The sequence below is a fragment of the Trichomycterus rosablanca genome, chromosome 18 (assembly GCF_030014385.1).
Source record: "Trichomycterus rosablanca isolate fTriRos1 chromosome 18, fTriRos1.hap1, whole genome shotgun sequence".
Lineage (NCBI taxonomy): Eukaryota > Metazoa > Chordata > Actinopteri > Siluriformes > Trichomycteridae > Trichomycterus > Trichomycterus rosablanca.
In genome coordinates this window covers 19,207,750-19,234,509 of record NC_086005.1, presented here as the reverse complement: position 1 = coordinate 19,234,509, position 26,760 = coordinate 19,207,750, and the positions used below count along the sequence as shown (strand labels likewise).

Genomic DNA, 26,760 nt, shown 5'->3' with positions numbered 1-26,760 from the left:
AGAATCATATTAAGGCGACCATGGACTGCTGAGCAGCTGAAGTCTCCTATCAAACAAGAATGGAGAATTCCCCTTGCAAAACTGCAACAGTTAGTGTGTTCAGTTCCCAAACCATTAAAAAGTCTCATAACTCCGGAAGGCTAATGGAATACTGTTTTAAACACGCCTCTTTCCCCAACTGTGTTAGTGTGTGGCAGGTATCATATTCTCAATTGTTTATATTACAAGAATAAAATGAAGTGCATCAGTGAATTCCTTCTACTTTTGTCAGTTACATACAAATCCTATTCTCAGAAAAATGATGACATTTTGCATGTACATGATCAGCCAGAACATTAAAACCACCTCCTGGTTTCTACACTCACTGTCCATTTTATCAGCTTTACTTACCATATAGGAGCACGTTGTAGTTCTACAATTACTGACTGAGTCCATATGTTTCTCTACATACTTTGTTAGTCCCCTTTCATGCTGTTCTTCAATGGTCAGGACTCTCCCAGGACCACTACAGAGTAGGTATTATTTGGGTGGTGGGTCATTCTCAGCACTGCAGTGACACTGACATGGTGCTGGTATGAGTGGATAAGACACAGCAATGCTGCTGGAGTTTTTAAACACATCACTGTCCCTGCTGGACTGAGAATAGTCCACCAACCTAAAATATTCAGCCAACAGCACCCCGTGGGCAGCGTCCTGTGACCACTAATGAAGGTCTAGAAGATGACCAACTCAAACAGCAGCAATAGATGAGCGATCGTCTCTGACTTTACATCTACAAGGTGGACCAACTAGGTAGGAGTGTCTAATAGAGTGGACAGTGAGTGTACTCATACCAACACAACACACACTAACACACCACCACCATGTCAGTGTCACTGCAGTGCTGAGAATGATCCACCACCTAAATAATACCTGCTCTGTAGTGGTCCTGTAGGGGTCCTGATAAAATGGACAGTGAGTGTAGAAATAAGGAGGTGGTTTTAATGTTATGGCTGATCGGTGTATAAGGCAAAGGTTGCATTAAAAAAAAAAAAAACTATAAAAAGTAACAAGCAATAACAGCAAGGCTGCTAGGTGGCATGGTAGTAAATCATTAACATTTGACACAACCAGGATTAAACTATTGAAACATCCAAGTCAGGACAATTCCTTAAGTCTGGAGACAAAGAGCTAAATGAGTGGCGACAACTTTCATATCAAGTCTCTCCTGAAAACTGGCTTAGCCTCATTTTCTCTTTCTCAACATGGAATTGCACTGTGAAAGGAATCAAGACTTCAGACTGGATGGAAATACATGAACTCATACAAATATTCCACACTGGGCACTACAAGGCATCCCTGGTTTGAGAAAGAATATTCCTTTAAGGGTGTAGAGGGGTCCCTTATGCACTGTTCCCATAAACATACATGGTTAACACGTTGAGGCTGAGTGTCTAGCACAGCCCTTTTTCCTTTGATAATCATAAGCTTGCTTTGGTTTAAAACAGAACAGAAGCAAAAACAGAAAGAAAACGTAGAATAAAGAAAAAGATGCATGAAGATCTGATCAAGACAGGAAAAGCAGGAAAATCTTTATACATTTTGCTAACTGTAGCCTGAATGGATTGCGGAGAACTCCACAGCGGATCAGTTCGTGTTGTGCAGGGGCTCTCTCCCGCCTCCATCATCAGGAGTAAGGCTTCATGATGTTCACAGTGGTTTCTCAACGTAGGGGGGAGAAAAGGCTACTTCGCAGGGAGGATGAATAAATATACTCCTTCCCTAGTTTGAGCCCTCACAGACTGGTCTCTGCTTTAGTTGTTTAGCATTTTCATACAATGATTTTCATCTTTGTGTAGCGATGATCACATTTCAGGCATTCTGGTGCAGCTGGCGGTAACAAAAAAATGGTTGCTGCCAAAAGAGAACACAGTAAGGTCATTATGCAACAAAACATTTAGAGCTGGAACAAAATCTGCATTTTGCAGCCTTGGCTAAATTACTTACAGTATTGTTTTGGTAGAAACTGGATTGCAAACTTTCAAATAGCTGGTGATTCCTAATAACAATGTTTGTCTGTTAGGGCCAACTAAATATCAGAAAAAATTGGGACAGTATGGTAAATGTAAATAAAATAAAAATGCAGTGTTCCTTACATTTACTTTGTCTGCTCAACTTCATTTCATTTGTTAATATACCTCCATTCTTGCATATCAGGCTTACAACACATTCCAAGAAAAGTTGGGATGGGGGCAATTTAGGGCTAGTAATGAGGTGAAAAAACTAAATAATGATGTGATTCCAAACAGGTGATTGTAATCATGGTTTGATACAAAAGCAGCATCCAGGAAAGGCTGAGTCTTTGATGAGCAAAGATAATCAGAGGATCTCCAGTTTGTCAACAAATGTGTGAGAAAATGATTGAAATGTTTAAAAACAATGTACCTCAAAGAAAGATTGGAAGGGATTTGCATATTTCTCCCTCTATAGTGAATAATATCATTAAACAATTCAAGCTTAAGCTGAACCCGTGATCTTCGACCCCTCAGACGGCACTGCATCAAGAACCACCACTCAACAATAGCTGATATAACCACATGGGTGAGGGATTACTTTGGCAAACCTTTGTCAAGCACTACAAAACAGAGTTACATGCACAAATACCACTTAAAACTTTATTGTGCAAAAAAGAAGCCTTATGTTAACCATGTCCAGAAGCGGCGTTGACTTCTCTGGGCTCGGAAGCATCTAGGATGGACCATCACACAGTGGAAACGTAAATTGTGGTCAGATGAATCAGCATTTCAGGTCTTTTTTTGGAAAAAAATGGACGCCTTGTGCTACGGACCAAAGACAAAAAGGACCATCCAGTCCAAAAGTCAGGGTCTGTCATGGTATGGGGCTGTGTCAGTGCCCTTGGCAAAGGTCATTTACACTTCTGTGATGGCAGCATTAATGCAGAAAAGTACATTGAGATCTTAGAGCAACATATGCTGCCTTCAAGACGTCATCTTTTCCAGGGACGTCCGTGCATGTGACAACAAAGACGTGTTTGCAGGAAGAATGGGACAAAATAAAACTTGAAACACTAAATCACATTACATTACAAAGCTGTAAATGTTTTACTGTCGCCACTTTATTTTGGAATGTGTTGCAGACCTGAAATGCAGGAATGGATGTTTATTAATAAATGAAGTTAAGCAGATAAAACATGAAATATCTCAGGTTCATCCTGTCTGCAATGAAATAAAAGTCAAAGTAAATGTAAGAAACTGTGTTTTATTATTATTTGCATTTTCCATGCTGTCCCAACTTTTTCTGATTTGGGGTTGTATTTAACATAAAATCTGATCTAAAATAGGTCCAGGCTGATACCGGCCCTGATGCAGTGAAGGTTGTTACCTGAAAGCTGGACAGTGCTGGAGTCAGAGCCTCATCTGTGACTCTTCTGCTGCTGCATCAAACCCACATTCTCATAGACTCTGGAGCTTTCATCCCGCATACTACACACACACACATGCTAGGATCAGTCCAGATGCCAAAGACACCACATGTTCTGAATAATGCAGAGTGCTCCATATGTGAGATGTCAAAGCTTACAGGCCAGTCATTATCAGAAAAGAAGAGTACATGATCGTTTTGTCATTACATGAAGTTCTGCTATAACAGGCAATACATTAAACAAAAGGGTTCTTGCCATTTATAGTAAAGTGGCTTTAAAAAATAGAAACAGCTCAAGAGAGATATCATCTTAGAAGCCAAGCGTGCCAACTTTACATTTTAACTTTACACAGATGAGAGTTATTTTATTTTATTTATTTATTTTTCCCATTTATCTTCAATCTAGTCCCAGTTGTGAAGGGGACTGATCTGATCAAGAAGGGACCTGATCTGATCAAAAAGATCACGCCCCCTCAATCATGTCCAATTTGCAGCCGCTTTTTATCAACTGCCAGTTTTGGTTTTCCACACAGTCGTATCACGTATAGAGAGCAGGGCCGGAGTGGGCCCCTTTTTCAGCCCGGGAGTTTCATGCCAAAACCCGGCCCACTTTTTCCATGCAGGAGGAATTTAAATAAATGAAACAGCAGCTAGCTCTTACAATGCCTTTTTATTGGGTATAAGTTCAGGTATATGTTGGTAAGTTAACAGAAAACACTTCACTTAAACATGTTTCATTCAAATTTAAATCAGATAAAGATTTAAAAGGTAAAAAAAATGGATAAAGATGAAAACGTATTTACATTTGTACAGGAGCAATAAGTTGAAATAAAACTAATTTGAAATTAAAACTGCATTTGTCTTCCCAACTGAGAGGTGCTCTATTGTTAGGTTTACACTAAGCTTTACTACACGCATATTTAGTAGGCTACATACAGCATCAAAAGCCTCCTAAGCAGTGCACTGGTTTCTATAACTTTATTAATAACGGTGTCATTGTCTATAGACATGAGACATGGCTTATCTGCTGCTCTGAGGCTAAAAAAAAACATTTCATTAAGGGTTAGCCTATTTTGCTGAATAACATAATATGCTTGAAGTTTTTTTTTTTTTTAACAATTTAGCCTTTATTATGATGGTGTAAAATTGATAGTGATTTAGGTTATTTGTCTCCATTTGTTAAAATAAATTAGGCTATCGTGCTGACATCTTTCTGAATGTCTGAACAATTTAACATATATCATGTATATTCTCTACGTTATATTTTACATTACAAATAACTATCTTAGTTTAAACAAAAACATTCCATTAATGAGTTAGGCTATTTAATATATTACACTTCAAATTATGTTTATTATTTTCAGCTTGAAACTGGATATTTGTGATTAATGGTGTGTATTGGGTTCTACAAAATAAACTATGATAAGTTGACATTGCAAATGTTGCGCAATACAGGCTGCATGGGGTCTGTCCTCTGAAAAACAGCTCTGTTAATTTGGCACATTTGGCAGCATCTTCTTCCAATGCCTTTCTTTTTTTTTTTTAACCTGGCCTTTTCGGCTCCACCTGGCCTCTTCCTGCCCTCCATCACCACCGACTGATGGTTTGTGCTATTCTGTTGCTATATTTACTTTCACCAGCGCGCCACAAAAGACGCCTCGTGGGCCAAACCAACTTGGGAGGGGAGAATTCCCCCAGATGGTAGAACCCATCTAATCTACTGCGATGTAGGGGCTGCGCTGTCAGATGAATGGAGAATGAATGCAAGAAGAAGATTAGATAAGTGTCAAAATAATTTTTCCCATCCAACCGGTCCAAACTCGAGATTGACATGAGACGGCCCATCGGGAATCCTCCCGAATCTCCCGATTAGCCACTCCGGGCTTGATAGAGAGACATGAAAAGCCCCATCAACCCAGCTTCCCATAGTACATCCTGGTGCCATGTGTTCCCCAGGTGAGCGACGCACACACACCCGGCCATCCATGTGATGTAAAACATGATTCTTCCATTGCTCCGTGGTCCAGTTACGATGCTTACGTGCCCATTGTTGGCGCTTTCGGCGGTGGACAGGGGTCAGCATGGGCACCCTGACTGGTCTGCGGCTATGCAGCCCCATACGCAACAATCTGTGATGCACTGTGTATTCTGACACCTTTCTATCAGAACCAGCATTAACTCCTTCAGCAATTTGAGCTACAGGAGCTCGTCTGTTGGATCAGACCACACGGGCCAGCCTTCGCTCCCCACGTGCATCAATGAGCCTTGGTTTACCACTGTTCCTTCCTTGGACTACTTTTGCTAGACACTGAACACTGCAGACCGGGAACACCCCACAAGAGCTGCAGTTTTGGAGATGCTCTGACATCTTGTCTAGCCATCACAATTTGGCCCTTGTCAAACTCGCTCAAATCCATTTTTCCTGCTTCTAACACATCAGCTTTGAGGATAAAATGTTCACTTGCTGCCTAATATATCCCACCCACTAACAGGTGCAGTGATGAAGAGAAAAGTGGTCATAATGCTATGCCTGGTCGGTGTATATGGAACACACCACTGCACCATTGCATCCTGGCCATTAAAATTATCAAGTGATAATACAGGTTGGGTAAATCTTTTCTAAGTCATTGTGTCTGAGGAACATACAGAGATACACAGATTTAAAGCATTTAAACTGCCCGACTAGGAAGCTCTAGCTTTTGATGTGATCAAGCTGAAAGGTGCTAAGCTACTCACTCAACACAGGTTGGCGTAGGTGTGCAGGGAGGAAGAGGGCTCTGGTCCCCTGTGGTCAGATCTGACAGTGAATACTTGATGTTGGTGTATTCCCGCCCTTTGATTTTGCTTTTCTACAAGAAAGAAGCCAAAAAAATCAGTCAACAACAGGGATGCAAAAACAAAGTATGATGAGGAATATTTTTCCCCTTCTAGGCAGCTCTAGTGTTTAGGGGTTGCCATAGCGAATCATTCTGATCTGCATACCTGATTTGTTTTTATGCTGGGTGCCCTTTCTAATGCAACCCTCCTTATTTTATCTGGGTCAATACTGGCACTGAGAGCGCAATGGCAAGTATGCCTCCTAATGGCTATGGTGTTCAGCCTCCCCTTCCCACTCTTTCCATATACAGCCATGTTTGTGTAGATGCCAGGCTGGTCGATAGCACAGCTGAAAATCAAGAATTCAACTCTGGATCTCGGTGATAGTGGGCTATAAGTTTTCACAGTGTGCCACCCGAGCGTTGCCTGTGTCATTTATGCATATATTGCATTACTGCTATAACACATGATAGCACTGAGGTTTGCATCTTATTAAACTTCACCCAGGTGACAGCAGCTAAAGCTGGGCGATATGACTAAAAAAGTCATATCTCGATATGCTTTTGAGAAGTGGCGATATACGATACGATATAATGTAAACTTGAAGTACAATGGCAGGCCACTGCCCGTATTTTAGCTTATTTTGTTTATAAGTCATCTTACAAACACACAATACTGTCATTCTGATACACTGACAGAATTAGTGTTTATATTTTGTATTATTACAAGGCTGTATTTGTATTGCTATTGGCAATATTAATATTATATCTATCACATTTATGCTGTTTGTTTTACTTCAAGTAAATGAGCATCAAATCACAATATTTGATAATGCTTTGCTATCATTGCAAAATGAAAGAGAACAATAAACAGCAGCAGCGCGACTCAGATCAACCACACAGCAGCAGAAAATCATAACCGCTGCTTACCTGAGCTTCTTTTCTTCAAATTAAGACCAAATCTATATCCGTGTGTTGTTCAATTAGGGATATAATCTACTTTTTTTCTTCTTGGTGACCATCTTGTATGTTTCCAGAATATTTCCAGTTTGCATACCCAACTGTTTTTATCGACCTAACTAATAAAAACCGTTTTAGATCTTTTATTCTCTCGGCTTTCGCGGTAAAAAGCTAAAACTGGTAATTCGTTCACTAAACTGTCACTTATACAACAACCAATAAAGAGAGAGAGATTGAAATTTCGCCCAAAATCTGAATTCGGGTACAGGTGTAGCCTAGTGGTTGAAGTACTGGACTAGTAAACAGAAGGTTGCTGGTTCAAACCTCACCCACTGCCAGGTTGCCACTGTTGGGCCCTTGAGCAAGGCCCTTAACCCTCAGTTGCTTAGACTGTATACTGTAAGTCGCTTTGGACAAAAGCATCTGCTAAATGCAGAAAATGTAAATGTCGATGTAAATAAATTCAGAAGCTCTGATTGATTGTTTTTTTCCCAGCTGTTTATCAAGGCCTGACCTCGAAATCTCTTTAACAAAGGAACTGATTCATTAAGTTTGCTTGAGCAGGACACCATAATGAAACAGAGTGAGCAAAACGAATGAATCTTCACCATAGATAAGAGCACAGCTCCCTGATTCGATTCCAATGAATAATTCGTTGGAAAAGAGTTGTTTCTGACTCATTGACTCAGTGATTCAGTTTGCATGTGTGTGCGTGCGTGCGCCCACCCGCTCATACCCGTAGGAAAGCGTTCTGAGCAGCGCTTATGTGCTCTGTTTTAATTGTGCTCTGTTTTGTGTATTCTATGCATACTTGATATATCGAATATGGTCATTTTCAACATCGTGTAAAAAGTAATATCAAATATATAGATATTTGTGATATACCGCCCAGCCCTAACAGCATTTCATTTTCATATTCTCCTGGTCAGGGTCGCATGAGCCATGAAGACTCCAAAGCTTTGTAAAAATGAGCATAATTTAGAGCGATGCATTAAAAAGCTATTTGCAATAGATGTTTCCACACACACCTGCTCTTCCTCTATGCGGCGCTGCAGTGTCTCGATATAATGCTGAACTGCCATGTAGATAAAGCGGTACTGTGCTTCCGTCTGCACCATTCCCGAGCGCTGTGAACGTACCATCTGGATGGACTTAGGCACATCAATATCACAGTCCACTCCTGAATGAAGAGAATAAGCAGCGGAATTAGCAAAACGTCCTTTATGCCATCACATTTCAATATGCAATGTGTATATGCCCTCCAGCACCATAACTTTACCTTTTTCTCTGATGATGTCTATTAAGATGTCAATCACAATGAACGTTCCTGTTCGTCCAATCCCAGCACTGATGGAAAGACAAAATTACTGTTAATAGCTAAAACATGCCTTGGCACAAGTGTATTATATACACTGAATAGCCATAACAATAGTTCTACAATTACTGACTGTAGCCCATCTATTCCTCTACATACTTTTTTAACCTGTTTTCACCCTGTTATTTAACGGTCAGGAGCCCCACAGGACCACCACAGAGCAGGTATTATTTAGGTGGTGGATCATTCTCAGCACTGCAGTGACACTGACATGGTGGTGGTGTGTTAGTGTGTGTTGTGCTGGTATGAGTGGATCAGACACAGCAGCGCTGCTGGAGTTTTTAAATACCGTGTCCACTCGCTGTCTACTCTATTAGACACTCCTACCTAGTTGATCCACCTTGTAGATGTAAAGTCAGAGACGATCTCTCATCTATTGCTGCTGTTTGAGTTGGTCATCTTCTAGACCTTCATCAGTGGTTTAAAAACTCCATCATGTGTCTTATCCACTCATACCAGCACAACACACACTAACACCACCACCATGTCAGTGTCACTGCAGTGCTGAGAATGATCCACCACCCAAATAATATCTGCTCTGTAGTGGTCCTGGGACAGTCCTGACCATTGAAGAACAGCATGAAAGAAGCTAACAAAGCATGCAGAAAAACAGATGGACTACAGTCAGTAATTGTAGAACTACAAAGTGCTTCTATATGGTAAGTGGAGCTGATAAAATGGACAGTGAGTATAGAAACAAGGAGGTGGTTTTAATGTTATGGCTGATCAGTGTATAGCTAGTGAAAAACAAAAACATTCTTTGCTCTACCTGCAGTGTACCACGACAGGTCCTGCCTCTGGAATACTCTCCTGCTTCAGTTTGACTTCTTCCAGGAAGTCCAACACACCGCCGGGGTCAGAGGGCACGCCATGATCAGGCCAGGCACGAAAATGGTACTGCCATACGGTGCGCTCTGTGTTTGCCTGTGGAAAGAGAGAACTGCTGTTGGAGACATGTACATACACTGGCTGAAAGTATATAAACCAGTGCTATGGAGTCTGTAAGACCTAGGTGATATATAATATATATATATATATATATATATATATATATATATATATATATATATATATATATATATATATATATATATATATATATATATATATATATATATACATACTGTATATATATAATATATATATATACACCATTCTTTGGGGCACCATTGGCTTGGTGTTAAAAGCACTAAAATATGTTCTTCAGACAATTACAGAGCACTTAAAGAACGTGAAGTTCTTTTATGAAGGAAAGCCTGTTTTTGTATTTAAAATAATACAACAGGGTTCTGCAATACATCACATTCTGTGCTATTTTTCTCTGAAAGCGAGTTGTATTGGGATTTAAAAGCTCCCAGATTTCGGCCTGTGCAGCCAAGCACTATGAATTGATATTATTTCTCTGGTCAAAGTTAATGATCACACAGATCGGCAAAAATAATGAAAGTGCAGTGGAGCAGACAGCTAGAGGTTTGGGGAACGATGGAACAGATGGTGCTGATAGGGCAGTAAATAGTGTGCATTAATAAATGTGGACACAAGACACTTAATCAAATCAAAACGCCTGTATGTTGTTGGTGCGCACTCAGTGGTGCATTGGTAACTTACAACAAAAAAAATCTGAAAAAGTTGGGACAGCATGGAAAATGCAAATGTTAAAGTTTACTGGTTTGCTGGTACGAGTGGATCAGACACAGCAATGCTGATGGAGTTTTTAAACACCTCATTCTCACTGTTGGACTGAGAATAGTCCACCAACCAAAAATATCCAGCCAACAGCGCCCCATAGGCAGCGTCCTGTGACCACTGATGAAGGTCTAGAAGATGACCAACTCAAACAGCAGCAATAGATGAGAGATCGTCTCTGACTTTACATCGACAAGGTGGACCAACTAGGTAGGAGTGTCTAATAGAGTGGACAGTGAGTGGACACGGTATTTAAAAACTCAAAGCAGCGCTGCTGTGTCTGATCCACTCATACCAGCACAACACACACTAACACACCACCACCATGCCAGAATCAGTGCAGTGCTGAGAATGATCCACCACCCAAATAATACCTGCTCTGTAGTGGTCCTGTGGGGGTCCTGACCATTGAAGAACAGGGCGAAAGCAGGTTAAAAAAGTATGCAGAGAAACAGATGGAGTACAGTCAGTAATTGTAGAACTACAAAGTGCTTCTATATGGTAAATGGAGCTAATAAAATGGACAGTGAGTATAGAAACAAGGAGGTGGTTTTAATGTTATGGCTGATCATAACATGTTTCTCATATATCCTTGTGGGGAAAAAATACCTTAAGACTCGATGACTTTTAAACTCGACACCAGTCCCAGAACCAATTGGGACGTAATTTACGTAAATTGCCCAATCAAGTATAATTTTTTCCCCATATAATACTAGATCAAGTAAGTCTGGAAAATAGCATAGGTTCAAAATATTTGTAATTACCTGTCCAACTTTGGAAAGCTTCAGCTCTCGTAGGATGTAATCATGTGCTGATGTTTCTTTGACGTTGCGCACACGCATCGCTCCGTATTCTTTCAGCGCTGAGACATCCGGCCAGTACTTTACGCACTTACTCTGTAACGACACACTAAAATCAGTACATGCTCTTTCATCTGATCACCACTAAACAGTAAAGGTAAAGTGTTTTCTGCATATTTTACCTGTAATACACACGCAATGTATTTTAACTTCATAATGACAAATACTAACATAAAAAACCTTTCAAATTTTAATAGGGTAAGAAGTATTCTCTCACTATTATAAATATTCACACTATGGCCAAAATTATTTGGACACCTAACCATGAGCTTGTTTGTTTATTTATTTGGATTTTTAACATCATGTTTTACACCCTTCGGTTACATCCATGACAGAAACGGTAGTTACCTAATTACACAAGGTTCATCAGTTCACACGGTATCTCCAATTCACCTCACTTGCATGTCTTTGGACTGTGGGAGGGAACCAGAGCACTCTGAGCAAACCTCCACACTCCACACAGAAAGGACCCGGACCACCCCACCTGGGGATCGAACCCAGGACCTTGCTACCCACTGAGCCACTAAATGGTATTAAAATAGAGACCTCTATGTGATCTTTTCAGCTACAACAACATCCACTCTTCTAAAAAAAACTTCACACAAGACTTAATTCAGCTGTGGGAATCTGTGCCAATTCAATCAAAGAAGCATTTGTACTGTATGTCCGGGCACTGATGTTGGTCAAGGAATCTTTAGTTGATGTTCCAGTTCATTCCGAAGTTGTTCAGTGGCGCTGAGACCTCTGTCAGGCCTCTGTGCAGGTCACTGGAATTTCTCTAAGGGTAATTAGGGTATATCAGAGAAGAATTTAATCTCATCAGACCAAGAATTTCATCTCAAGAGAACAACCCAAACAACACGAACTCAAAACTCTAATTTGTTTTCTTCTTTTTATTAAAAGTTAAAGGTCACCGAGTGGCCCAGTCAACCTCTCAACTCTAATCCAACTGAAACTTCATGGAGGAAATTGAGTCCATCAGAGGGAACACTTGTGACCTTGAGGAACTGAAGGCAATTTGCAAAGAAAACTAGGCCACACTAAACAGTGTGCCACAGTGCTGCAAATGATTTCTTACTATAGAAGTCTTAAAGCTGTAATTCATAACAATGACTGAGACAAAGTTCTTAATTCTAAATAGGGATGTCCCGATCATGTTTTTTTGTTCCCGATCCCGATCCTTAATTTTGATCCCGATCCGATACCGATTCTCAAACCGATACTTGTATTTTCTAGATATTGTCTAGATAAGAACTAGATAATACTGTTCACACAGTGCATACTTCAAGTACATTACAGTTATTCAAATTAATCCAATGTATATGTTTAACAACTGAATAGCTCTGCAGTGCTGTAGGAAAAAATTGCCTGCATCCAAGCTATTGCTTAATGTTCTTTTACAAAATAAAAGTAAACAAACCTAGTGCAGCATTGTAGTAAAAATGAAGTGAGATAATTACAGTTTCACTTTGAACTTCATATTCAAAGAACATAATTCTGTTTAATGCAGTGATACACTAAAAATGAACAAAAATCTCCACTCACAAGTGGTGAAGCAGCTTAACTTGAATATAAAAAACAAATAAGTTACTTAACAGCATTACAGTAAAACCTGAATACCAAAATAAAATGGAAAGTCACTCTTTTGTTATGAAGGAAAGCCAGTTCTTAAAGTGCTTGTATTGTGACAATGGATTGATGGACGTTTCTACGCAAAGTGAGTGTGTTTTGACCCTTTGGGGCTTCCATAGTGCATGGGATAGCGTGCTTGGCTCTAGCTATCCGCTATTCAGTACAGTAACAGAAGAAGTTAATAAAGTGTTTTGCTCCCGACAATTTGTGAATATACCGTGTATTTATTTCTTTATTAAGCGAGTGCATCACTACGACGCTCGGTTACATAACTAAGCCAATCAGAGTGCTTGATACTGAGATGTCGTTCAGTCTTGTAACACGTAAACTCGTAAAAGCTGTATGTTATGGTCCTGAAGTTTTCATACTCGGATTAAAAGTTATTGTTTTGTAAACCGGAGTGATCCTCGACTCACAAACCATATACAGGTTCTTCTAAAAAAATTAGCATATTGTGATAAAGTTCATTATTTTCCATAATGTAATGATAAAAATTAAACTTTCATATATTTTAGATTCATTGCACACCAACTGAAATATTTCAGGTCTTTTATTGTTTTAATACTGATGATTTTGGCATACAGCTCATGAAAACATCTAAAAAAATTAGCATATTTCATCCGACCAATAAAAGAAAAGTGTTTTTAATACAAAAAAAGTCAACCTTCAAATAATTATGTTCAGTTATGCACTCAATACTTGGTCGGGAATCCTTTTGCAGAAATGACTGCTTCAATGCGCCGTGGCATGGAGGCAATCAGCCTGTGGCACTGCTGAGGTGTTATGGAGGCCCAGGATGCTTCGATAGCGGCCTTAAGCTCATCCAGAGTGTTGGGTCTTGTGTCTCTCAACTTTCTCTTCACAATATCCCACAGATTCTCTATGGGGTTCAGGTCAGGAGAGTTGGCAGGCCGCTGAGAATGACCCACCACCCGAATAATACCTACTCTGTAGTGGTCCTGGGAGAGTCCTGACCATTGAAGAACAGCATGAAAGGAGGCTAACAAAGCATGCAGAGAAATAGATGGACTACAGTCAGTAATTGTAGAACTACAAAGTGCTTGTATATGGTAAGTGGAGCTGATAAAATGGACAGTGAGTGTAGAAACAAGAAGGTGGTCATAATGTTATGCCTCATCGGTGTAAAAACAGTGGGCATTTGGTTTGTGTATAAAGAAAAACCCTTTTTCTCTCAGCAAACTGAAAACTGAAAGACTGGACTCGGTGACCCAGTCGGCATGGTTGCACAGGTTGGTGTAGGTGGAGAATACTTAATTGTGGTGAAGTGCTTCAGAGCAGCATAGGTCTGATGGATTCGACCCTTGTGACTGTCGGTGAGGTCGGGGTCTTTAAGTGGTTTTCCGTGTGTCTGTGTGAGTTTTCCTCTGAGAACAGTGCCTGCTACCTCTTCTACCTCACAAAACCAAAGCAGATGTACAACAAATTCTATTCTAAATAGCACCTAGATGGAAATGAATAGGTGTGTTAATGCGCAATGGGGGGATGCCATGTTCAGGCTGGGTTTGTGTCTAACCTAACCTACTGCATCTCTGACTAACATTTTTTACACGCTTAGGTGGCACAGTGGTAAAAACACAGGCTAGCACACCAGAGCTGGGATCTCGAATACATTGTATCGGGTCTCAGCTCTGCCTGCTGGCTGGGCTGAGCAGCCACATGAACAACGATTGGCCTGTTGTTCATATAGGGGTGGGTTAAGCCGGATAGGTACTCTCTCATAACTGATGCAACTACGACCTCTGGTGGCTGATTAATGGCGCCTGCACAGAGACGGGGAAAGAGTACGGATCAGGGTGTGTCTCTCCATACACAGAGCTGCTACGCAGCTGATCTCGTCTGGTGTGGGTGACAAAATGCATACGGCTGCTGCCCACGTGTCGGAGGGGGCGTGGGTTAGCTTCGGCATCAGTGGAGAGGAAGCATGACGCAATCGGGCAATCATTGAAGCTTTACTTACTAAGCTTCTTTATTATTGCCTTTATTACATTTTTTAAATGAGAAGCGTTTTAATTATACTGGTTGCCTGATTTTTGAAGGTCAACAGAAGTTCCTCTGACCTCATCATGTTAATCAATGATTAAGAGAAACTGGCCTCTTTATCAGCCCCTATTCACAGACCAGTGAAACAGAAAATTATGAATGGCTGCATGAGAGTAAAACATATTTGAAAGACCATTAAAAATCTACAATACTACAAAACTGAAGAATGTTCAAACTCGCGAGCCTGAATCTCAGCAGAGCCACAGACCTGGACAAGCGTCCACAAAAACGCAACTGACCGTGGATGAGGGAGGAATGTTTGGGGTCGTTACATGGAGCCCAGCATGGCTTTCTGTACACGAAATGGTTCTGTGTGGGAACCCAATCCTGACAGGTAATAAGAAACTTGATCAGGTCAGGGGTTGTGCAGGCGGGAATAGATTCATAATCTGGTGTTTATTTAAGGATTACATATCTGTACACACCCTTAGCCTAAAACTTGGTTGATGCACCTTTGGCAGCGATTACAGCTTTAAGGCGTCTTGGGAACGAAGCTACGAGCTTGGCACACTTGTTTCTGAAAATTTTTGCCCATTCCTCTTTGCATATCCTTCCAAGCTCCGTCAGGTTGGATGGGGAGCGTCGGTACACAACCATTTTCAGCTCCTTCCACAGATGTTCGATTGGATTCAAATCTGGGCTCTGGCTGGGCCACTCAAGGACATTCACAGACTTTCTCCGAAGCCACTCCTTTGTTCTCTTAACTATGTGCTTCGGGTCGTTGTCATGTCGGAAGGTAAACCTTCACCCCAGTCTGAGGTCCAGAGCGGTCTGGAGCAGGTTTTCTTCAAGGATCTGGGTGTACTTAGCTGCATTCATCTTTCCCTCTATCAGGACTAGTCGCCCCGGTCCCTCTGCTGAAAAACATCCCTACATCATGAAGCTGCCACCGCCATGCTTTACTGTAGGGATGGCATTAGCCAGGTGATGAGCGGTGCCTGGTTTCCTCCAGAGGTGACGCTTAGTATTCCGGTATACAAGGCCCGTCTTCCCCGATCACTCAGTTTGGCCGGGCGACCAGGTCTAGGAAGATTTTTGGTGCTTCCAAACTTCTTCCATTTACAAATGATGGTGGCCACTGTGCTCTTTGGGACCTGTAAAGCTGCAGCAATTTTTCTGTACCCTTCTCCAGATCTATGCCTTGACACAATCCTGTTTCTGAGGTCTGCAGATAATTCCTTTGACCCCATGACTTGGAGTTTGCTCTGATATGCACCGTCAACTGTGGGACCTTATATAGGCAGGTGTTGGCAATCCCCAATCATGTCCGATCAATTGAATTTACCACAGGTGGACTCCAGTTAAATTGTAGAAACATCTCAAGCAGTATCAGTGAAAACTAAATGCACCTCAGCTCACTTTTGGGTGTCATATCAAAGGGTGTGTACACTTGTGTACATATGATATTTTACATTTTTATTTTTAATAAATTAGCTCAAATGTCTAAAAACCTGCTTTCACTTTGTCACTGTGGGTTATTTTGTGTAGAAAAATTAGCTTAATCTATTATAGAATGAGTTGGTAATATAATAAAACGTGGAGAAAGTGAAAGGGGTGTGCAGACTTTCCGACTTGACTGTATTTTTAACAAAACCACATTAATAACATACAGAAAAATTGTCTTTAGCCCTGCTTTAACAGAGAAGACTGCTGTAAATGCAATGCTAGATCAACAGCGGCAGTATTCAAACCTGGGCAAAGCAAAAAAAATAAAATAAATAAATGTAAAAAAAAAAAAAAACATACCTTGCTCCTCTCAACTTCTTTAGTTGTCATCACGATGACAAGGGAGTTTTCCTGAAACACCATCCTCCAAAAATCGCTTATTGTGTTCTGCAGGCAGCCCTGTGTTGCGATGTAGCTTTTCTTTAACCTGGCATTGTTGTCCGGCTGCAAAAAAAAAACAGAAAAAGAACTTGATGACAGTGGTCCTGGAAGAGTTCTGACCATTGAAGAACAGCATGAAATGGGTCTAACAAAGCATGCAGAGAAACAGATGGACTACAGTCAGTAATTGTAATTGTGGTCTGCCAGTGAGGTCAGTCTGCAATCCAATGCAGCTTTCCTTGTCCAGGTGAGAACAGACCCTGTAGAGACCATAGAGGATGGCAACCTCTAGATCCATCTTTTCCTGGGGGGCAAACTGAGAATCTAACGCATGTTGAAACTGGGGTCTGAGTAGACAGAGGAGAAGTCGTTTCAGGGTCTTCATACTATGTTTTGTGCACAAGAATGAAACATGATGCCCTCACAACCACAGTATAGGGACCCTCCCTACATGCATAATCGTACTGAAGATGAACTGGAGGGGTTTCTCCTAGCTCAGCTGCACAGGATTTCAAGCATTCAGTCTCGAGCACACATTATTCAATTTCCTGGTGCTAATTTCCTTCAGCTCACCTCTGACCTGATCTGCAGTGATGATATGTGGCGAAAAAGGGGGGAAGGGGGGACCACGGGACTGCAGGGGAACTGCTGACCTGATCTGATGTGCTAGTGTGGGAGAGGGAGGAGGAGAGGGCTGTGTTGTCTGATGTCCTGGGGAGGTGTGCATAAAAAGCTGTGGGAGTGGGTAAAGGGTTAATGGCTAGATATAATGGAGGAGTAGTAGTAGCAGGAGCCTGGCAGGGAAGGGTGTGGGGGTGATAGCTAGACAGATGCTAGCAGTAAATGATGGAACAGGGCAATTAAACAGGGTATAGAAGAGGCTGAACTCAATCGCTCTCTCCACATTACCGTCTGATGCACGGGCAGTCCTCCGCTTACAGCCTATAATGATCTTCATACCATCCTAGACCTTTCTAATGTTATTCTCCTGCAACTTCTGCTCAAGAAGACTATGAGTTCCTTCTGTATGCTCCTCTGCTCCGAGTCATTCCAGTCTTTAAATGCCCCCATCTTCTTGCTCAGGAGTACCTTAACATTGCTGATTATCCAGGGCTTGTCCAGTTAGTCTATTATACAATGTGGGAGCCCCTCAACATTTCTACATGACTCCTGCAGCACAGTCTAGTCAGTGGAGGCAAAGCAGTCACTAAGCTCCTCTTTGGCTTCTAGAGCCCATAAGATTAAAACCACCTCCTTGTTTCTACACTCACTCTCCATTTTATCAGCTCCACTTACCATATAGAAGCACTTTGTAGTTCTACAATTACTGACTGTAGTCCATCTGTTTCTCTACATACCTTTTTAGCCTGCTTTCACCCAGTTCTTCAATGGTCAGGACCCCCACAGGACCACCACAGAGCAGGTATTATTTGGGTGGTGGATCATTCTCAGCACTACAGCAATAATGACATGGTGGCGGTGTGTTAGTGTGTGTTGTGCTGGTATGAGTGGATCAGACACAGCAGCGCTGCTGGAGTTTTTAAATACCGTGTCCACTCACTGTCCACTCTATTAGACACTCCTACCTAGTTGGTCCACCTTGTAATGTAAAGTCGGAGACGATCGCTCATCGATTGCTGCTGTTTGAGTGTCATCTTCTAGACCTTCATCAGTGGTCACAGGACGCTGCCTAGAGGGCGCTGTTGGCTGGATATTTTTGGTTGGTGGACTCTTCTTAGTCTATCATTGCAGTGTCTGATCCACTCATTCCAGCACAACACACTCTAACACACCACCACCATGTCAGTGTCACTGCAGTGCTGAGAATGATCCACCACCCAAATAATACCTGCTCCTGGTCCTGGGAGAGTCCTGACCATTGAAAAACAGCATGAAAGGAGGCTAACAACGCATGCACAAAAACTGATGGACTACAGTCAGTAATTGTACAACTACAAAGTGCTTCTATATGGTAAGTGGAGCTGATAAAATAGACAGTGAGTGTAGAAACAAGGAGGTGGTTTTAATGTTATGGCTGATCCTAAAGGGATGTATTGGAATACTGACTACTGATGCAAATAGAATAGAATGCCTTTATTTGTCATTTATACATATACAGACGTACAGTACAACAAAATTCTTTCTTCGCATATCCCAGCTTGTTTGGAAGCTGGGGTCAGAGCGCAGGGTCAGCCATTGTACGGCGCCCCTGGAGCAAAGAGGGTTAAGGGCCTTGTTTAAGGGCCCAACAGTGGCTGCATGGCAGAGCTGGGATCCGAACTCTCGACCTTTCAGTTGATAGCCCAAAGCTCTACCCACTAGGCTACCACTGTCCCTAATCCCCACAGACATGTTGACTTATTCAAATTCTTTCCTTTCGAAATGGGTGAGGACTGTTAGATGGTTTTAAAAGTGAACTTCTGCTGCTGGGTGTCCACAAACTTTTGTCTATAGAGTGCATTCGTCAAGCAGACCTTTCTATGTTTGTCTCTTTCATTATCATACATGAATTTTTATCCAAGTCTACAAAGGTCAAAACATTTGTGAGGAAGCCTGAAAGGTCAGATTAGATGTTAGACAGACACGCTCACTGTTTGTACAGGCAATGAGACACTTTCTAAGTCAATGGGCATCAAAAGGTCACATTTACGACATCGAATTGCCCTCATCTTTTGTGTTCGGGAGTCCATCGTGTCATTTCCTACCTTGATGATGTTAGCGTTGATGTAGTCGGAGCCCTGCTCGTTCGCGTCTCCGTCTTTGAGAACTACTCGCGTATGATCGACTGCAAGAGAACAAAGTGAGAGGAAATTCAGCCACAATCCTTGACTTTTAAATAAAAGGCATTTCAACAGTCAAACAAAGCAAATCCATTCACAGGGAAGGATGTTTTTGTATCTGTTCTTGTTCTTGTTCTCGACGCGCTGGCCTTCTTTACGGCTGTACAGCAGCTTGCACTCCTGCTGTTGAAGCGTCTAAACACGGTCGGAGAAAGAGCAAACATGGAAGGCGTGAATCTCCTGCCCTGCTAAGCGCACAAGCACATTGTGATGTCGGGAATGGCATGGGCGATGCTGCCTACCTCGAACTCTTCCCAGAAGCCCTGTTTGACTTTATCAGTGGCTTCAGTCGGCTTGCTGAGCTCTCGTACTCTGCTCTCGATCTCGGCTGCGTTAATGCGTGTTGTGTTAAGAGGCTGCGAATACAACACAAAGCAAATCGTTGAAAATGGAAACAAACTAGTAAGCAGAATTATGATATTCATTCTATACCAAAGATTCACATTCATTTGTACAATCCCAAATCAGAAAAAGTTGGGACAGTAGGGAAAATGCTAATAAAATAAAAATGCAGTGTTCCTTACATTCACGTTGACTTTAATTTGATTGCAGACAGTTTGAACCCAAGATATTTCATGTTTTGTCTGCTCAACTTCATTTCATTTGTTAATATACTGTACCTCCTTTCCTGCATTTCCTGTAGACCCCCACAGTGTAGGTATTACTTGGGTGGTGGATCATTCTCAGAGTCAGCACTGCAGTGACACTGACATGGTGGTGGTGTGTTAGTGTGTGTTGTGCTGGTATGAGTGGAAAAGACACAGCAGTGCTGATGGAGTTTTTAAACACCTCACTGTCACTGCTGGACTGAGAATAGTCCACCAACCAAAAATATCCAGCCAACAGCGCCACATGGGCAGCGTCCTGTGACCACTAATGAACGTCTAGAAGATGACCAACTTAAACAGCAGCAATAGATGAGCGATCGTCTCTGACTTTACATCTACAAGGTGGACCAACTAGGTAGGAGTGTCTAATAGTGTGGACAGTGAGTGGACACGGTATTTATAAACTCTAGCAGCGCTGCTGTGTCTGCTTCACTCATACCAGCACAACACACACTAACACACCACCACCATGTCAGTGTCACTGCAGTGCTGAGAATGATCCACCACCTAAATGATACCTGCTCTGTGGTGGTCCTGTGAGGGTCCTGACCATTGAAGAACAGGGTGAAAGCAGGTTAAAAAGGTGTGTATAAAAACAGATGGACTACAGTCAGTAATTGTAGAACTACAAAGTGCTTCTATATGGTAAGTGGAGCTGATAAAATGGACAGTGAGTGTAGAAACAAGGAGGTGGTTTTAATGTCATGGCTGATCAGTATGTGGCCAGTGAAGTGGTGCTTTGACAATGCACTGAAAATTTAATGTGATTTAACTTTGACTCCACCAATGAGACTAATAGTTTATAGAACGTAGACAAAACAAAGCACTGACATGGCAGAGAGAAACTGATTCTCACCGTTTTTACAAAATCCTAAACTAGTTAAATTCCACTTTAAATTAGAACCATGTCATTGTGAGAAAAAATACGGCATGCTGATTAGTGAGCTGTAAAACAGGGAGACCGGGTTTGCATTATAAACAGCAATCCTATGTTTACTAATTGCTTGTCGTGGCTTTGTAGCTCTTTAATAAAATTTTATGTGCCGGCTGATTGAAGCAATAAAGTTTCATGAACCCATTCCCCCCCCTTTTTTTAATTTTCTCACATCTCCAAACAAAGACCGCTGTCAGAACTTTCTTGCTAAAAACTAAAATACAACCCAAACTGTCTGATTGCAGACAGTGTAAACCAAAGATATTTCATGTTTTGGCTGCTCAACTTCATTTCATTTGTTAATATACCTTCACTCCTGCATTTCAGGCCTGCAACACATTCCAAAAAAAAGTTGGGACATGGGAAATTTAGGGCTAGTAATGAGGTGAAAAAACTAATTAATGATGTGATTCCAAACAGGTGATGTCAACAGGTGATTGTAATCATGGTTTGGTACAAAACAGCATCTAGGAAAGGCTGAGTCTTTGGAAATCCTCTGTTTATCTTTGCTCATCATTTTGTCAACAAATGCGCGAGAAAATTATTGAAATGACGGCACTGCATCAAGAACCATCACTCAACAATAGCTGATATAACCACATGGGTGAGGGATTACTTTGGCAAACCTTTGTCATGCACTACAATACAGAGTTACATGCACAAATGTGACTTAAAACTTTACTGTGCAAAAAAAATGCCTTATGTTAACCATGTCCAGAAGCGGCGTCGACTTCTCTGGGCTCAGAGGCATCTAGGATGGACCAGCACACAGTGGAAACGTGTATTGTGGTCAGATGAATCAGCATTCCAGGTCTTTTTTGGGAAAAAATGGATGTCGTGTGCTCCGGACCAAAGATAAAAAGGACCATCCAGACCAAAAGCCAGGGTCTGTCATGGTATGGTGCTGTGTCAGTGCCCTTGGCAAAGGTCATTTACACTTCATGATGTCATCTTTTCCAGACACATGCTGCACACATTACAAAGGCATGGCTGCGGAAGAAGAGGGTATGAGTACTGGACCGGCCTGCCTGCCTGCAGAACTGACTTGTCCCCAATAAAGAATGTGTGGAGAACTTTGAAACAAAAAATGTGAAAACAACGAACCCGTACTGTTGTACATCTTAACATTTACATTTACATTTTCAGCATTTAGCAGACGCTTTTATCCAAAGCGACTTACACAATGAGCTGAACACAATGAGCAATTGAGGGTTAAGGGCCTTGCTCAGGGACCCAACAGTGGCAACTTGGTGGTGGCGGGGCTTGAACCGGCAACCTTCTGTTTACTAGTCCAGTACCTTAACCACTGAGCTATCACTGGCCCGTCTTAAGACGTGTTTGCAGGAAGAATGGGACAAAATAAAAGCTGAAACACTAAATCACTTGGTATCCTCGGTGCCAAAACGTCTTTAAGTGTGGTGAAAAGGAATGGCAACATTACAAAGTGCTAAATGCCTTATTGTCCCAAGTTTTTTTGGAATGTGTTGCAGGCCTGAAATGCAGGAATGGATGTTTATTAATAAATGAAATGAAGTTGAGCAGACAAAACATGAAATATCTCAGGTTCATCCTGTCTGCAATCAAATAAAAGTCAAAGTAAATATAGGAAACTAAATGTGTTTTTTTATTATTAGCATTTTCCATGCTGTCCCAACTTTTTCTGATTTGGGGTTGTACAACTTAAAAGTGCATGCGAATAAACTGTCAATACTGTCAGTCAATAATGTGTCTTGTTTTAAAAGCCTGGCGCTCAGTGGCACAGCCAGCAGAAAGTGGTTTTGTATTGCTGCATATCATGTAAAAGGAGTAAACGGCAGTATGAACGAAAGCAAAACGCTTATCATGTCAAAATCTGTAGCATCTACTTGAAATAAATACTCTGTTGGGGAGAGAGGGTTACGAGTAAGATTCAGATGTAATGTGCTTCTTTACAATGCAAATGTAATTATTTAGATATTTGTTTATAGTGCTGACATTGGAATTATATTGCCATGATCTACAGTCAAGCCGGAAAGTCTGCACACCCCTTTCACCTTCTCCATGTTTTATTATGTTACAGACTCATTCTATAATAGATTAAGTTCTTTTTTTGCCTCAAATATCCACACACAATCACCAATAATTACAAAGTAAAAACAGGGTTTACAAAATATGCAATTTCACTTTACTGACAAAAATGGTTTATTTAGGGTCGTTGTCATGTCGGAAGGTAAACCTTCGCCCCAGTCTGAGGTCCAGAGCGCTCTGGAGCAGGTTTTCTTCAAGGATCTCGATGTACTTAGCTGTATTTATCTTTCCCTCTATCAGGACTAGTTGCCCCTGTCAAGCTGCTGAAAAACATCCCCACACGATGCTGCCACCACCATGCTTCACTGTCGGGATGGCATTAGCCAGGTGATGAGCGGTGCCTGGTTTCCTCCAGACGTGACGCTTGGTATTCAGGCCAAAAAGTTCAATTTTGGTTTCATCAGACCAGAGAATCTTGTTTCTCATGGTTTGAGAGGCTTCTAGGTGCTTTTTGCAAACTCCAAGCGGACTGTCATGTGCTTCTTACTAAGGAGTGGCTTCCGTCTGGCCACTCTACCATAAAGGCGTGATTTGTGAAGTGCTGCCTGGACGGTTGATCTTCTGATAGGTTCTCCCATCTCCACAAGGATACGCTGGAGCTCTGTCAGAGTGACCCTCGGGTTCCCGCTCACCTCCCTGGCCAAGGCCCGTCTTCCCTGATCGCTCAGTTTGGTCAGGCGGCCAGGTCTAGGAAGATTTTTGTGGTTCCAAACGTCTTCCATTTACGAATGATGGTGGCCACTGCGCTCTTTGGGACCTGTAAAGCTGCAGCAATTTTTTGGTACCCTTCTCCAGATCTATGCCTTGACACAATCCTGTTTCTGGCTTGGAGTTTGCTCTGATATGCACTGTCAACTGTGGGACTTTATACAGGCAGGTGTTGGCAATCCCCAATCATGTCCAATCAATTGAATTGACCACAGGTAGACTCCAATTAAATTGTAGAAACATCTCAAGCAGTATCAGTGAAAACAAAATGCACCTCAGCTCACTTTTGGGTGTCATATTAAAGGGTGTGCACACTTGTACACATATAATATTTTACATTTTGATTTTAATAAATTAGCAGAAAGTTCTAAAAACCTGCTTTCACTTTGTCATTGTGGGTTATTTTGTGTAGAATTTTGTGACAAAAAATGAACTCTATCATAGTCTATTATAGAATGAGTCTGTAATGTAATAAAACATGGAGAAGGTGATAGGGGTGTGCAGACTTTCCGACTTGACTGTATACATGGTGTATGTGATAAGAAGTGCATCAATTTCAATGTATGACGTCCAAAACCCAGTCCAAGCTGGTTCTAGCTAAGAACTCTCTGTTAATGCTGGAATCTTCCACTGTCCTACAAAAACACTGACGGAAGTATATAAGGGTGTTTATTTATCGCATTCACAGAGTCTCTGTGTAAGACGAGATGTTTATTTTTTGGTGACAAGTAATTTATCAGCCTAAATCCTTCTAATGAACTTCACATTTAGTTACTGTGAAATTAAAAAACCAAAGCATGGCGATTAAACATTCAGCACAATAGGTCTAATATCAAGACCAGTCTTGTCACATACTTGGTCTCTCACCAACTTGCTCAGATATACTTAAAGGCAGAATTTCACATGTTTGGTGAACTTCCAAACCGTGTCTTTAATGACTGGATTGAATAAATTATTGTGTGAAAACATTAGGTCTAACCGCACCTGTTTGAGCTGAAGAACAGTGCCCAGCGTTTCCACCATGGGATTCTTCTTGTAGTGTTCCACCAGGTCTGTCAGGGAGTCGAACTTCTCTCCTCCACCAACATCATACTTACTATCAGGCTGATAAACATGAGGGGGGGGGGGGGGGGGGTCAAGTTATGCATCATTTAACTTTCTCATGCCAAACAACACCAGCCTGAACTCAATAAAGATCTCCTTATGCCAAGCTCACACTACACGACTTTCAGATCTGTCAGATCGCCGTACAGTGAATAACACTGATTATCTCTTCATCACGGCACCTGTTAGTGGGTGGGATATATTAGGCAGCTATTGAACATTTTATCCTCAAAGTTGATGTGTTAGAAGCAGGAGAAATGGGCAGGCGTAAGGATTTGAGCGAGTTTGACAAGGGCCAAATTGTGATGGCTAGACGACTGGCTCAGAGCATCTCCAAAACTGCAGCTCTTGTGGGGTCTTCCCGGTCTGCAGTGGTCAGTATCTATCAAAAGTGGTCCAAGGAAGGAAGAGTGGTAAACCGGCGACAGGGTCATGGACGGCCAAGGCTCATTTATGCATGTGGGGAGCGAAGGCTGGCCCGTGTTGTCTGATCCAACAGACGAGCTACTGTAGCTGGTTCTGATAGAAAGGTGTCAGAATACACAGTGCATCACAGTTACAGGGCTGTTTTGGCAGCAAAAGGGGGACCAACACAATATTAGGAAGGTGGTCATAATGTTATGCCTCATCTTTATATTCTGATAGAAACTATATTATGCCCCTGTCCCACGTTTTTTTACAACGCCTCCCCCGGGTTTCTCCTCACACCGTATCTTGCGTTCTCAATGGCTGTAGTTCGACATGTATTCGACATGGCACCCGCTGCCACTTGCAACATGCTCGCAACAGCTTTGTGGCGAGCCACTCGGATCGAGTCGTTGAACAGTTCACACATAGCAATAGAACTGCCACATCTAGCGGCGACCAGTCATCGTGTAGTGTGAACTAGACATGAGCTACTTTGTATAAGTACCTGGCAACGAATCATGACATGGGTGACTTTGGGTTTGCTGTCGGTGCTGTCCGTTTTATCGTCGCCGGTCCGTACAGAGAGCACGAAATCTCCAGGATGACTCTGGCTCTCTCTCACCAAGAAGCTGCCGTTCTTGCCTTTTTCAGTCAGCAGCTTCTCTGCTTCCCGACCGGAAAGGTGCCCGTGAAACCACCTGGGAAAATAAGATGTAGGGGCATTGAGATTTGTTTCGAGACAGTCGTTATTAACAGATCGGAAACTACAAAAAGCAAACTGCGCAAGAACAGCTTAGTCAGTGTAGTCAGGTAAATCATTGGTCCCCAACCACCGGGCCGTGGACCAGTACCGGTCCGTGGGTCATTTATCACCAGGCCGCACAGAAAGAATAAATAATTAGAGGACGCTACATTAGCAATGAAAACACTGCTTCCATTTCCAACACACAGGTGTTTATCATCTCGTATCACCCTCAGGTAGAAGCAGCGTCTTGTTGCAGCAAAAAAAGCTCATTTGTGAGCAGTAGAGTTATTCTACGTAGTTTAAACCCCCAACCAGTGATGGCATAGTTACCTTTAAAAAGTAACTTAGTTACTTTATTGATTACTTGATTTTAAAAGTAACTAAGTTAGATTACAAGTTACTTTATTAGTTACATTCAGCAGCTGCCGTAATGCAACTGGAGCTGCGTAGGCGATTGAAGCGGAATAAGAAACAAGAAAGACGCAGAAAACTGAGTCCTCTGTTCACAAGTGTAAGTAAGATAAATAAAATAAAATTTTTAGAGACAAATAAATAACAAAAAGACGATGAATATCCAAAATTTTGGCGAGTGGGGTTTGTAATGAGTCTGTAACTATGGTGATATTACGTCATCACGTCCCCACGTGTAGTACGTAGCGGTGTTGCATGCATACTGCACACTTCTGTACTGAAAGTATGTACTTCTTTA

General features: G+C 41.7%; 1 protein-coding gene across 1 annotated transcript in view; it reads right to left on the bottom strand.

Annotated features, from left to right (window-relative positions):
- Positions 1-1,114: 1,114 nt before the first annotated feature.
- The window catches only part of ptpn11a (protein tyrosine phosphatase non-receptor type 11a), a 37,297-nt gene continuing 11,651 nt past the window's right edge, over positions 1,115-26,760 (bottom strand). Inside the window, exons 4-16 of the mRNA XM_063013602.1 lie at positions 25,812-26,004; positions 24,779-24,898; positions 19,720-19,833; positions 19,516-19,612; positions 19,343-19,422; positions 16,557-16,700; positions 11,022-11,153; positions 9,341-9,495; positions 8,476-8,543; positions 8,225-8,376; positions 6,157-6,269; positions 3,382-3,482; positions 1,115-1,893 (exon numbers count right to left, since the gene is read on the bottom strand). Of these exons, the coding sequence (XP_062869672.1) occupies positions 3,413-3,482; positions 6,157-6,269; positions 8,225-8,376; positions 8,476-8,543; positions 9,341-9,495; positions 11,022-11,153; positions 16,557-16,700; positions 19,343-19,422; positions 19,516-19,612; positions 19,720-19,833; positions 24,779-24,898; positions 25,812-26,004 (1,438 nt within the window). The 3' untranslated portion in view covers positions 1,115-1,893; positions 3,382-3,412. The remainder of the gene's footprint in view (positions 1,894-3,381; positions 3,483-6,156; positions 6,270-8,224; positions 8,377-8,475; positions 8,544-9,340; positions 9,496-11,021; positions 11,154-16,556; positions 16,701-19,342; positions 19,423-19,515; positions 19,613-19,719; positions 19,834-24,778; positions 24,899-25,811; positions 26,005-26,760) is intronic.